Genomic DNA, 13666 nt, shown 5'->3' on the forward strand with positions numbered 1-13666 from the left:
TATACAGGTAATTTCAAGCAAAAATTAACTGCATAAAGCAATAATAACGTCTAGGCGGAGTTACAAGAATGTAAATTGTGGGATTACAAGAAATCAAAACAGAACTAAATCTCTAGACAACAGCATAAAAATTGGGAAAAGGTAAATGGAATTACAGGTTCTGTCTTGACCCAAAGTAACTTTCGACTTTAAGATTAATATGCATGCTTCTTAATCTGTCCATGCTGCTATGACAAAATACCATAAATTAGGTAACTTATAAACAGAAATTTACTTCTCACAGTCCTGGAGGCTGGAAAGGGTAAGATCAAAGCTCCAGTATATTCAGTGTCTGATGAATGCCCACTTTCTGGTTGACAAACAGCCATCTTTTCACTATAATTTCGTATGGTTGAAGGAGCAAGGGATCTCTCTGACTCTTTTATAAGGGCCTGAATCCAATTCATGTGCCCTCTCAAAGGCCCTACCTCCTAATACTACATGCCATCACCTTAGGGGTTAGGATTTCAGCATACGAATTGGGTGGGGGGAGAGACAAACATTCGGACCATGGCAGCAGGTTAAAATTTGTAGGGTGGGCCCCCCCCCAAGAATACAGAATGTATAACATTCAAATTAATACAGACTGATAACATTAAAGAAGAAAAAAGTAACAAAAAAAATCAATTGAAAAGGAGGCAAGAAAAGAAAAAATAACAACAAAACAACACATAGGAAGCAAAAAAATGATGTGGAAATTAATCCTGCTATGGTTTGAATATGTTCCCCAAAGTTCATGTGTTAAAAACTTAATTGCCAGTGCAACAGTGTTGAGAGCTGGGACCTATAAAAGGTAACCAGGTTATGAGAGCTCTGACCTCATAAATGGATTAATGCCATTATTGCTAGAGTGGGTTAGTTATTGGGGGAGTAGGTTCCTGAAAAAAAGAATTAGTTTCATCCCCTTCCCTTACATTTCTCTCATGGTCTCTTGCCTTTCTGTCTTCCTCATAACAAGCCCTTGCCAGATGTGGGTCCCTGGACCTTGGACATCTAAGCCTCCAGAACTATAAGACATCATTTTCTTTCCTTTTTTTTCTTTTTCTTTTTTTTTTTTTTTGAGATGGAGTCTCGCTCTTGTCGCACGGGCTGGAGTGCAGTGGCACAATCTTGGCTCACTGCAACCTCCACTTCCTGGGTTCAAGCGATTCTCCTGCCTCAGCCTCCTGAGTAGCTGGGATTACAGGCATCCGCCACCACGCCTGGCTGATTTTTGTACTTTTAGTAGAGACAGGGTTTTGCCATGTTGGCCAGGCTGGTCTCAACTCCTGACCTCAGGTGATCCACCCACCTCGGCCTCCCAAAGTGCTGGGATTACAAGTGTGAGCGACCGTGCCCGGCCTTTTTTTTCTTTCTTTCTTTTTTGAGACAGGGTCTCACTCTGTCGCCCAGGCTGGAACACAGTGACACGATCTTAGCTCACTGCAACCTCCACCTCCTGAACTCAAGCTATCCTCACATCTCAGCCTCCCAAGTAGCTAGGACCACAGGCACACACGCCACCATGCCCAGCTAATTTTTGTATTTTTTGTAGAGATGGGGTTTCACCATGTTGCCCAGGCTGGTCTCGAACTCCTGAATTCATGGGATCTACCTGCCTCGGCCTCCCAAAGTGCTGGGATTACAGGAGTGAGCCAATTCCCCTGCCAATTTTATTTTCTTTATAAATTACCCAGTCTGTGGTATTCTGTAATAGCAACACTACATAGACTAAGACAAATCATAATACATCAGTAGCCACAATCAATATAAATGGACAAAAGAGAGAAAAAATGAATCGCCAGCTATATGCACTATTTACAAGACAGACACACCTAAAACATAAGAATACAAAAAAAGTTAAAGCTGTCAGGTCAACACAAACACAAATAACAGAAGGGCCACACAGTATAAAGTCTAAGGTTTACTGGATAAAACTTAAGCAGAGAAACAGCAAATCACTCATGATCTGTCAAACGCTAGTGCTCTCTTAGAAAGGAATCCATCCCCCATACATCTAGGCAATTATGTCCTAATGGAAATCTCCTGATTTAGAAGGAAGTGACTTATTTAAGAAGAAGGGGGCCACTGGAGCCCACTGCCTGGTATCAGCCTGTTTTTACCTTCAGCTGAGACCTGCCAGGCCAGCTGTCAGCTAAGCTACAAAAGAAATGAGAAAATGAGCATTCAAGCCCATGGGTCTTGTCTCCCCTGGATGGAAAAAGATAAAACAAATAAATTCTAACCAAAAGACAGCTGGCACGTCTATAATAGTAGCAAACAACAACAATAAAAACTTTAAAGCCAAGCCAGGCACAGTGACTCACACCTGTAATCCTAGCACTCTGAGAGGCCAAGGAGGGAGGCTTGCTTGAGCCTAGCAGTTAAGGACCAGCCTGGGCAACAAAGAAAGAACCCGTCTCTACAAAAGAAAGATTTTATTTTAAATTAGCTGGGTGTGATGGCACGTGCCTGCAGTCCCAGCTACTCGGGAAGCTGAGGCGAGATCACTTGAGCTCAGGAGTTCAAGGCTGCATTGCACCACAATCATACCACTGCACTCCAGCCTCAGCAACAGAGTAAGACCCTGTCTCTTAAAGAAATGTACATATATAGCAAAAGTCATCAGGGCTTCAAGGAGAAATTTGACAATGCTACCATCTATAGGCTATGTCACATATTTATCAATAATTGAGACATTAAGCAGACAAAAAGAGAACAGAATTATGTGAACACTGCAATTTACACACTGGATCCAACAACTGGAAAATACATTTTTTTGCCAAGCACACATGAAAAATTGTCCATGTTCCTAATAAGCCTTAAAGCAAGCCTCACATAATTTCAAAGAATTAGTCTCATATAATTTCAAAGAATTAGACAAACCATACCCTCAGATTATAATGCAATTTCACTGGGAATTATCAAAATAACTTTAATAAAACCTATACATTTTGAAACAAAAATAATGCATGGGTCAAAAAAGAAATATGCTGAAAACTAGAAAATACTTAGAACTTAATGTACATCTGCTTATAAAAACTTGTGGGAAATGTCTAAAGCTCTAGTCAAAGTTAACTATAACGATCTAAAAGGTTTTATAGGTGAACACTACCAAACACTCAATAGATAATTTCAGTTTTATGTACAGTCTTGGAAAATAAATAAAAGAAACACTCCACACTAATTTCACAAAACTAGTAACTGATACGGACAAGCGGCAGAAGGGTGGGGTCCCTGGCGAGGGCTCCACCCTCAAGCCTGGACCCACAGCCCTAAATGTGAACAGGCTGTTTTTGCACCCAAATGTTGCCTTTTGGCCCACAATGTCGCCCCTATTTTGTGCCCATATAAAACCCAAACCCCAGGCTCCATGAGCAGAAGAGTGGCAGAGCAGCAGAAGAGTGGCAGAGCAGCAGAACAGTGCAGCAGAGGACAGAAGAGAGGAAGCATCTGAGTGTCGAGGGGAGTTTGGCTGGGGATGGTCAGAGAGGAGATTGGCCATGGGACAGCTGAATTCCAGGGGAAGATCATCTTCCCACTCCATCCCCTCTCCAGCTCCCCATCTGTATTAGTTCATTTTCACACTGCTGATAAAGACATACCTGAGACTGGGTAATTTATAAAGAAAAAGGGGTTTAATGGACTCACAGTTCCACGTGGCTGGGGAGGCCTCACAATCATGGTGGAAAGCAAAAGGTACGTCTTACATGGTGTCAGACAAGAGAGAATAAAAAAAAAAAAAAAATCAAGCGAAAGGGGTTTCCCCTTATAAAACCATCAGATCTCGTGAGACTTATTCACTACTATGAGAACAGTATGGGGGAAACTGTCCCCATGATTCAGTTATCTCTCATCGGGTCCCTCCCACAACACATGGGAATTATGGGAGCTACAATTCAAGATGAGATTTGAGTGGGGACACAGCCAAACCATATCACCATCTCACTGAGAGCCACCTCCATCACTCAATAAAATGCCCACATTCACCATCTTTCAAGTCCATGTAACCTGATTCCTCCTCGACGCTAGATAAGAATTCAGGATGCACTGGGTGTGGGAACCCAAAAAGGCTGTCACGCTGACTCTACGGAGCTATTTAACACTTAAGCCATCCCCAGACGGCAGGGCTAAAAGAGCACTGTAACGCCCCTAGACACTGCCGTGGGGCTAGAGGCCAAAATCACTCACCCCAGCTCCTGCACCTGCTCACCTGCATACTCCCCCTCCCGTAAGGGGTTTGAGTACACCGCAGCCGAGCAAACGAGCCACACCCTGGTTGCAAGTCCCACAAAGGGGTCCAGGGAATTCTCCTGTCTTATAACCGTAATGCCAAATTTTGACAAGGACTATACAAAAAAGGAAAATTACAGACCAATCTCACTCATGAACATGGATTAAAAAAAAAAAAATCCTAAACAAAAACAACAGCAAATCAAATCCAGGAATATATAATAAAAGACAATATATCATAGCCAAGCTTCCAAGAATGTGAGCTTGGTTCAAACACTGAAAAATAGATACTCATTTCAATTATCTCAGTTAAGGCAAAAAATGCATTTGATCAAATTCCATAACCAATTAAAATGCTTATCAAACTAGGAATAGAAGGAAACTTCCTTAACCTAATAAACAGAAATTCAAGTTGGGAAGGACTTTGGGGAATACTCCTTAAAGGAAGCTGAATCTCATGGAGGTATACTCTTGCCTGTCCACTTCTCTGCCACATAGAATGTGGATTTACTTGATAGCTGAAGCTCCATCACTTACCTGGCTTATGAGGTGACCATAAATATGGAACTAGATATTGAATGCAGAAGTACAGAAAGACAGAAAGAATCTGGGGCCCTGAGTCTTAGTGCACTACCACATAAGTACTAAGTTGCACAGCTGTGGACTTCTCTCACATGTGAGAATAAGCGTTTGTGCATTAAAGATACTTTTGTTTATGCAGCCAAACCCCATCTTGACTTAAACACTATTTCTATTCAAAATGGTACTGAAAGCTCTATCCTAGGAAAAAGGTAAGAAAAATAAATAAAATATGTAAGAATTCTTAAGAAACAAAACTATAATTATTCAAATATGAATAGAAAATTCCAAAAAAAGATAGAAAATTCTTAAAATGGCATTTCTATATACCAAAACAATCAGTTAAAATCTTTAATTTAAAAAATGATACCATTCATAATAGCAACAAAAACAAGGTATCTAGGAATAAATCTAAGCTAAAAGTCAAAACTTTTATGTAGAAAAGTATGAGACTTTTTGGAAAGATTTTAAGAGGACCAAAATGGCTCAAGGATAGTAAGAGCTGACATTCAGCTGTTACTTTTCCTGAAATACATCCAAAGATTCAATGCAATTTTGATCAAAATTCCAACACAGTTTTTCATGGAAACTCATAAGCTACATTCTATACGGCACAGCAAAGAGACAAAAATAACCAAGACATTCCTGAGAACACAGCCCCAGACATCAAAAGTTATGATAAGGCTACACTATTAAAGAAAATTGGTAGTGGTTCAGGGATAGAAAAATAGATCCATAGAATAGAATTGACTCCACACATATCTGTAAACTTAAGGTGACAAGTGAAGGTCAGTGGCAAAAAGGTGATACAGTCAAATCACATTAGGACAACTGAAATTAAAACAAAACAGAGATTGGAGACCTATCTGACAACATACATGAAGAGTGAATTCTAGATGACAGACTATTAAATATGAAAGGCAAAACTCTAAACATTTTAGGAAAAATAGAATACCTTTAAGAGTATGACGTATGAAAGAATTCATAAATGAGATTTTAATGGACTTTTCTCCTACATTAAACTTAAGGGGAAAAATGTTTATATTAAAAGAGGTCTTTCTAATAAAAAAAAAAAGGACGGAATGAAGGAAGGAAATGGAAAGATAGGCCAAAAACGGACAACACTTGTACCATTACAATATCCCACTAATAAAAAGCTCTTAAAAGTCAGTAAGAAAAAGAAAAATCAAGGAAAAAAAAGATAAACATAAATAACCAATAAAAATCTGAAAAAATGTTCAAACTTTTCAGTAATCAGGGAGTGCAAATTAGGGTCACGACAAAAAAAATTTCATATCCATCAAATTGGGGGAAAAAACTTCAAGAGTTGCCAAGAATATACAATAACTGTAACTCTCTTATACTCCAGGTAAGAGAGTAAACTGGTACCACCATTTGGGGAAATCATTTTTTTATTAGTGGCAGAGATCCAAGTTACTCCAAGTTACCCCAAGTTACCGGTGGCCTATCCTTACGCGTCAGTGGCAACTTCAGTCCTTGACTCCTCAGACGAAAAAATTTGACTGAGGGGCATGAAGCAGAAAAAGAGACCCAGGCAAGTTCCAGAGCAGGAATGGAAGTTTACTCTAAAAGGCCTTAGAACAGGAAAGAAAGGAAGGTGTGCTTGTTAGAGACCCAAGTAGGAATGTGAAGGTTAAAGAGAGTAGGTCAAGTGTCCGATTTAACAGTTGATCCTTTTTTTTTTTTCGTTTGTTTGTTTGTTTTTTTTTTTTGAGACGGAGTCTTGCTCTGTGGCCCAGGTTGGAGTGCAGTGGTGCGATCTCGGCTCACTGCAAGCTCCGCCTCCCGGGTTCACGCCATTCTCCTGCCTCAGCTTCCCGAGTAGCTGGGACTACAGGCGCCGCCATCACGCCTGGCTAATTTTTTGTATATTTAGTAGAGACAGGGTTTCACCATGTTGACCAGGCTGGTCTTGAACTTCTGATCCGAGGTGATCCACCCACTTCGGCCTCCCAAAGTGCTGGGATTACAGGCGTGAACCACCGCGCCCGGCTCCGAACCTAGGACTTCTATAAGCTTGTCTCTTTCCCATAATCTTTCCTTAGGATAGGCTGCCCGCAGGCACAGAGCCCTCCTTAGCCTTGGGAAGTGTTTTTAGGGAGTTACACACAGCCCATCTGAAGCTTGCTTCTTTTTTCCAATGGAGTGTACCTGGAAGATCATACTTTACCATTTTTGTCTCTTAATATGCATGCCCAGGAAGCTGTTTCTCCCTCGGGTCTACATTCAATTAACATTTTGATAACAGGTGTGGACCATCAGGAAATGGCCTCTCCCTGGCGCTGCAGAATTATCATTTTTGGAGAAACAAATTCGATAATTGCCAAATCATCCCCCAACATTTCTAGTGGGTTGGGGGAGAGCCCACCACTGCCCCGCTCATGCCTACCTGTAACAGAAAAAAAATATGATCTGCGTACATTCGTCAACATAGATGAATCTCAAAAACAAAAGAAGTCAGAAGATATATACGTTTCTATTTATATAAAGGTCAAAGATTGGCAATATTAAACAACATACCATTTAGCAACGCCTGCATGTGTGATAAAACTATGTAGAAAAGCTTAGGAAGCTTAACACAAATTTCAAGATAGTGTTTACTTACGGCTGTAGCAAGGAGGGCTTCATTGGGCAAGTGCAAACCGGTAAAATGTACTGGTAACTGGTAAAGTTCCATTTCTTCAGCTGAATGACAGGCCCCATGGATTCATTTCATTTCTCTCAAAACTATGCAAATCGGCTAGCTATACTTTTCTCTGTACATCATGTATTTCATAATATTTTAAGTGACTCAAAAATACGCGAAAAGGCTGTTTTAAATTATCTTCTTGCTCATCTCCCTGTTTTAAAAGAAAGCCTTTACTTAAAAGTGGTCTTTTTAACTGCAAGTAAACAACGACATTAACATCTGGTACTCTCAGGACTGCTCTTTAAAAAAAAAAATCACTATTACAGGGTACGCACCAAGGCTCACACCTGTAATTCCAGTACTTTGGGAGGGAGACGGGGGAGGGAGGGATCGCTTGAGCCCAGGAGTTTGAGATAAGCCTGGTCAACATGGCAAGGCCCCATCTGTACAAAAAAAAAAAAAAAAAAAAAAAAAAATCTTTATTAGCTGGGTGTAGTGGTATGTGCTTATAGTCCCAGCTACTTGGCAGGCTGAGGTGACAGGATCGCTTAAGCCTAGGAGTTAAAGGCTGCAGTGAGCTATGAGCATGCCACTGCACTCCAGTCTGGGTGACAGAGCGAGATCTTGCCTCAAAAAAAAAAAATGCTATTAAAGACATTGATGTATGTACTCTCCCCTACATAATGCACATCAACTTGCTTTGCAAAACAACGCTGAAGTACAAAAGACTTAAAGCTTTAATATAAAATAGACTTTATTGACTTGCACCAATACAACCACAACTTTTTTATACACCGCTGACACACATTCTACATCTGTTTAATGAAATCCTTTAAACTACTGTTAGTGAGTAAAACTAAGACAAACCTATTAAGTGCTAAGTAAACACTAAAGGAGACTATCATTTAATTATCGTACATGAGATTCCAATCTTAAATTGCCACGTAAAGTCTCAAATCAGATCTTATTTGCTTAAGGGAATTAGAACGATGACAATTCTGTAGCTTTGGGCAAATTCACAGACTCAGTTTCCACAACGTTATAATACCCAATTAAAACTTATGTCCAATTTCCACAGTACCATTTGAAGGTATTTTTATGTGCACTCATTCTAGAATATTCCTGGCAAGGCCGCCGGCTTCGGGTCACAAGATGAGCCAGGGACAGATTGGAGACTACCCCCAAATGTCCCAGGAATCGGTTATCTTCCAGACCTCCAGATCGCCCTCCAGAGTCTCGCAGTGTGGAGGGCAACGACAGAAAGACTGCTGAGAGGGTTTAAACTGTTGAGTCAAACATATGGCCAAAAGTTAGAGTCAACTGGGACCTTGCAAATCATTCCGCCTAACCCTTCGTTTTGCGGATGGGGAAAATACGCCTCAGAAGGGAGAACCCTAGCTCGGGGAACCCTAGCTCGGGGTCTAACAACGATTTAAGCTTGTCTCCTCTAGTACTGGCCAGTGGTCCTTCCCCGTTACCCATCCTTAAGTGCTTCTATTGGCTGCCAACACGGAGGGGTTAGCGGGGTGAAAAAACCGGCGCCTCCGCAGTGTGGTCGGGTTGGGCTAAAAAACGTCTTAGAAGTAATCGGATCAATCTCCTTCTTACAGGTGGAGAAACTGGAGAAAGTAGAGTGACGCAGCTAAGGAAGTAAATCGACCCTCAGCCAACAAGTGGCAAAAGCCTGAAGAAAGTGATCAAGATCACTGATGACCCTGCTCCCCATCTCCAAGGGGGCGGGTATCACAACCCCTACGCCACACCACGTATCATTCAGCAAAACTCCCGCGCGTCCCACGCAGAACCGGGAAGAGGGAAGGCGGGGCAACAGTAACAGCTGGTACGCAGCACCCACAGCACCGCGGCAGCAGCCAGTGCCGACTCCCGCCTAGCTCTTTTGACTCTGTTCGCGGGAAGAATGGGGAAACAGTAAGGTTGCGGCGCCTCCCGCGAGAAGAGGTACCTGAGGCTGGCGCCGCAGTCCCCCGCCGCACCGGCACCGGAGCTCCACACCCCACTTCCGGGGTCAAGTCACCACCGGGAATCCTGTGATCGCAGAAGGGTAGTCTCAGGTTCCGCCCCTATCCAAGCCCCGCCTCCACTGCCTCTCGCCCTGTATCTGGCAACTTCCGGGACGCCGCGCGTCACTAAGCAGCCAATCTCCACTTCCGGACTCATCCCGCCCCTTCTCCACCCCTTTCAGAGACAACGCGATTGCGATTTAGGTTTCCGCGCATTTAATTGGCGAAGCTGGAGCGCTAGTCTTCGCTGATTGGTGCCGAGAAATCTGCCCCATAGACACCCGCGGGGCGCACAGTTTCAGTCGTCCGTGGGTTTCCCGCCAGGCTCAGTCTTGGACTATATCATGGTGGACATGATGGAGTTTCCCAGGTCGCGCATCAACGCCGGCATGCTAGCTCAGTTCATCGACAAGCCTGTCTGCTTCGTAGGGAAGCTGGAAAAGGTGTGCGGGTTCGCAGTCATGGGCTCCCAAGTCTGTAGCTGGAGGGAGGGACCCCATGACCGCCTGGGTGGCGGATTCTGCGTGGATAACGGGGGATGAAAAAGGACGGAAAGCCTCCAATCACTGCGCTCCTGACTCCTTTATTTTGCACAAGGAGACTTTTTGGAAATCCTTTAGCCGTTGTAGCCCCATTTTGGCGCTCTTTTATGGCACGGAAACAAGGTGTTTTCAAATGCTGAGTTCTAATTTCCAGTGCCCGTCGCCTCCGTTCTAGCCGTGCTTACGTAAGGGAAATTATAAACACCACTCCCACATCTACCTTCAGATTTCTTAGTTTACTCAGACGTGACGGACGCAGACAAAACTAATCTGCTGGTTTCCTTCTCTTCTGAAATTACTTATTTTTGCAAACCTCGTTTCCTCGCTGTAATCGCTTCTCTGTAAAACATGCCTTGATTGTCCGCTTTGGGTCCTGTAGTAACGAGTTATCTAACCCCAGTATTAAAGTGAAGTTCCCTCATTCTACAGGCTAGAAACAGGCCCAAAGTCTTGGAATCAGTGACCTGAAAAGCTGAGGAAAAGAAAACTATTATATGAAGACTTATTTAGTAGCTCATTTCATCCACGCATCCTCTTCCTTAAATGAGTGTTGCTCTGACTTCCCAAGTAGGGAAACTGAGTAGTAGTGGTAGGTGGTTGACTAAAATGCTCCGAAACTCAGCAAGTGGCAAAGCTGTGCGATCTGACAGCGCTCTTTACAGCTGCTTCCCAGGAGTAGGACCCAGATATTCTAGCAACCAGTTCTCCTTTTACTTCATCATGCCTGTTTTTAAAAACATACCCTCCGTGGGATATGTACTGTCTAAATCATGAGTACCAGCAGATTTCACTTTCAGATAGGGTGGGCTTCCTTTAATTTGTTATTAGAATAGGGTTACCATATTTAGCAAATACAGAACCTACTTAACACTACAAAAAAAAAAATCCTTGTTTATCTGAAATTCAGAATTAACTGTGTGTTCCATGAACAGATTCGATAACATAAGATTATAATTTGAACCAATAAGTTGAATAAACTGAATGAATAAACTGTTCAAAAAACAGTTGATTTGTGCTCAACTAAGGATCAATGTACTCATCTTTTGTCAAACTTTTTTGTTGTTGTTTTAGTGAGAGTTTAATGATATGTTTCGTTTTTAGATTCATCCCACTGGAAAAATGTTTATTCTTTCAGATGGAGAAGGAAAAAATGGAACCATCGAGTTGATGGAACCCGTATGTTTAAGTATTAATAAGTCTCATATATATTATAGTTAATTCTTCATCTGGATTTGGTTTGTTGCCGATGTTTCTAATTTTTGGAATGGATTTAAAAAGGATGAGCTGGTAAAACGTCCCTGGCTCTAAAATTTAATTCTTGTACTATTCTCTCGTTGTATTTCCTTTTACATTTTTAAACAATGATTTGGGCTTCATGATTTTTGAACATATCCCATAAATGTTGGATAACAATTCTCATTCCTTATGAAAGACCATAAAATCACATAAGAAAAATTTAAATTGCTTTTTTCTTCCTCAAGAGGTTTTTTGTTTCGTTTTTGTTTTTTGTTTTGAGACAAGGTCTCACTCTGTTGCCCCGGGTGGAATGCAGTGGCACCATCGTGGCGCACTGCAGCCTTAGCCTCGCGAGATCAAGTTGCTCCCATCTCAGCCTCCCCAGTAGCTGGGACTACAGGCATGTTCAACCATGCCTGGCTAATTTTTGTTTTGTTTTGTTTTGTTTTTTGTAGAGATGGCCTCTCCCTATGTTCCTCAGGCTGGTCTTGAACTCTTGGTCTCAAGCAATCCTCCTGCCTCGACCAGCCCCTCAAGAATTTTCAATTTTATTTTATTTTCTATTTTTGTTCATATATTTCCAGTTTTTACTTATTTATGTTTGCATTTTATGTTTAACGTACTTAAAACTTTTTTTGGTATTTTGTGAAGACAAATCCATATGCTGTTTGGTTAATGTATACAGAACACATTGTGAAATACGGATTATAGAAGATTCCTCTCATAGGAAATTACTGCTTATAGAAATGCTGGACATTTTCAATAGTGATTTTGCCTTTAACTTGAATTGTAGCTTTGGACTTGAAGCTACTACTAAAGGTAACAGGAATTTTAACATGCTGACAGTTAAGTACTCAAACGTGTTAACAAGTTACATTTTAACTTTTACACTGGTAATTTTTAAAATTACTTTGTTACTTGGAGTGAAAGATTAGTAACCTGTATAACAGTTTTCCAAATCAATTGTCAACTGAAAATGTGATAACACCAATTGACGTCTTGTTCTGTGTCTTAGCTTGATGAAGAAATCTCTGGAATTGTGGAAGTGGTTGGAAGAGTAACCGCCAAGGCCACCATCTTGTGTACATCTTATGTCCAGTTTAAAGAAGATAACCATCCTTTTGGTAAATAAAGCATTCTAGTATTGACTGGTTTTATGTAATTAACAGGAAAACAGTTTTATTTTTAGTTTGATATCTATTGGTCTAGAGTTTTAGTACTGCCACATTTTCAATTTCTATAGAATTTTATGATCCTAAAGGAAAATGGGGGTACATTTTGTTTTGGCCTGCTTCTAAGTAGTGCTTATATATGTAAGAAACTCAGTAAAGATTAATTAATATTTGTTGAAAGATAATTTTTTTAAATATAACAAAAATAGTATTAGTTTTTTTGTTGTAATATATGAATTGAAGGAACTGAATAATGCATAATACCCAAAACACTACCAGGCAGAAACTGCCTGTATAATGAACGTCAAAATGGGTGGTACTCCCATGTCTTTTTTTTTTGGCGCCACAGTTAAATACAAGAATCCATAATCCATATCTCCATTTTTAGAAATTCACTTCCAAAAGGATGAGAAAAAGGAAATAGGTAAAAATATCTTAGACAATAATTGATGTTACAACTTTCCATTGTAGATTAAATGTTTGCTTAAATGTTTCTTTCAGATCTTGGACTTTACAATGAAGCTGTGAAAATTATCCATGAGTTCCCTCAGTTTTATCCTTTAGGGATTGTGCAACATGATTGATCTTGATGGATTTTCATACAATCGTAAATGAGCTATATTAAAGTCTATTAAAGGAAGCCCCTCTTGTTTGAGGGAGAGATTTCTGTGCTTTCTCATATTTAATTTGCTGTTTTTAAGATATTCCAACCTAGAGTTTTTGATGGAACTGATATATTGACAGTTCTCACCTAAGTTCTTTTATAAAGAATTGCTACTCCAATATATGGTCAGATGAGATGCAAGAATAAAGCAGTTGTCCGAGTTTAGGTTTCTATTTTATTAATAAAAACTAAAATGGTACGTACTATTGCTCATTTCATTTTCATTCTTTGAATCATATATTCAAGCACAAACTTGAAATTTTGTAGCCGTAAGTTCAAGATTTAGACCTACCAAATAAAACCTTGGGCCAGCTGTGTTAAGGATTTGCTCACCTTTTCCCAAACTATACCTTGATAATTATTTCCTTGATACTCTACTTACAAAATGAAGTAGATGACATTAAAAAGGCAAACAGAGACTGGGCACACTGGCTTACTCCTGTAATCCCAGCACCTTGTGAGGCCGAGGTGGGTGGATCACCTAAGGTCAGGAGTTTGAGACCAGCATCACCAATATGATGAAACCCCATCTCTACTAAAAATACAAAAAA

The 13666-nt window shown here is 40.7% G+C and overlaps 2 protein-coding genes across 5 annotated transcripts in view; one reads left to right on the plus strand and one right to left on the minus strand.

The window, feature by feature from the left end:
- UMAD1 (UBAP1-MVB12-associated (UMA) domain containing 1) overlaps positions 1 to 9568 on the minus strand; it is a 301427-nt gene extending 291859 nt beyond the window's left edge. For 3 of the 4 annotated variants that reach the window (XR_008527076.2, XM_054559453.2, XM_054559454.2), the window contains exon 1: positions 9444 to 9552. The gene's annotated coding sequence lies outside the window, so the exon portion shown is untranslated. Of the gene's footprint in view, positions 1 to 9443 lie in introns of all 4 variants that reach the window. The other variant, XM_024249644.3, reaches the window with a different exon arrangement.
- Positions 9569 to 9589: 21 nt separating this feature from the next.
- RPA3 (replication protein A3) lies at positions 9590 to 13318 on the plus strand. Its single transcript, XM_002818205.6, has 4 exons — positions 9590 to 9944; positions 11145 to 11219; positions 12295 to 12403; positions 12953 to 13318. Exons 1-4 carry the CDS (start codon positions 9846 to 9848, stop codon positions 13033 to 13035), a joined length of 366 nt encoding a protein of 121 aa, XP_002818251.1. The 5' UTR covers positions 9590 to 9845; the 3' UTR covers positions 13036 to 13318.
- The last annotated feature ends 348 nt before the right edge of the window (positions 13319 to 13666 follow it).

Source organism: Pongo abelii, chromosome 6 (genome assembly GCF_028885655.2).
Source record: "Pongo abelii isolate AG06213 chromosome 6, NHGRI_mPonAbe1-v2.0_pri, whole genome shotgun sequence".
In the NCBI taxonomy this organism is placed as follows: Eukaryota; Metazoa; Chordata; class Mammalia; order Primates; family Hominidae; genus Pongo; species Pongo abelii.

Bases quoted from the DNA above. Each gene is read 5' to 3' on its own strand.
- RPA3 (XM_002818205.6), top strand. From the start codon at position 9,846: ATGGTGGACATGATGGAGTTTCCCAGGTCGCGCATCAACGCCGGCATG. The intron at 9,945-11,144 runs GTGTGCGGGTTC...TTTCGTTTTTAG, and splicing joins TCGTAGGGAAGCTGGAAAAG to ATTCATCCCACTGGAAAAAT. The intron at 12,404-12,952 runs GTAAATAAAGCA...TGTTTCTTTCAG, and splicing joins AGAAGATAACCATCCTTTTG to ATCTTGGACTTTACAATGAA.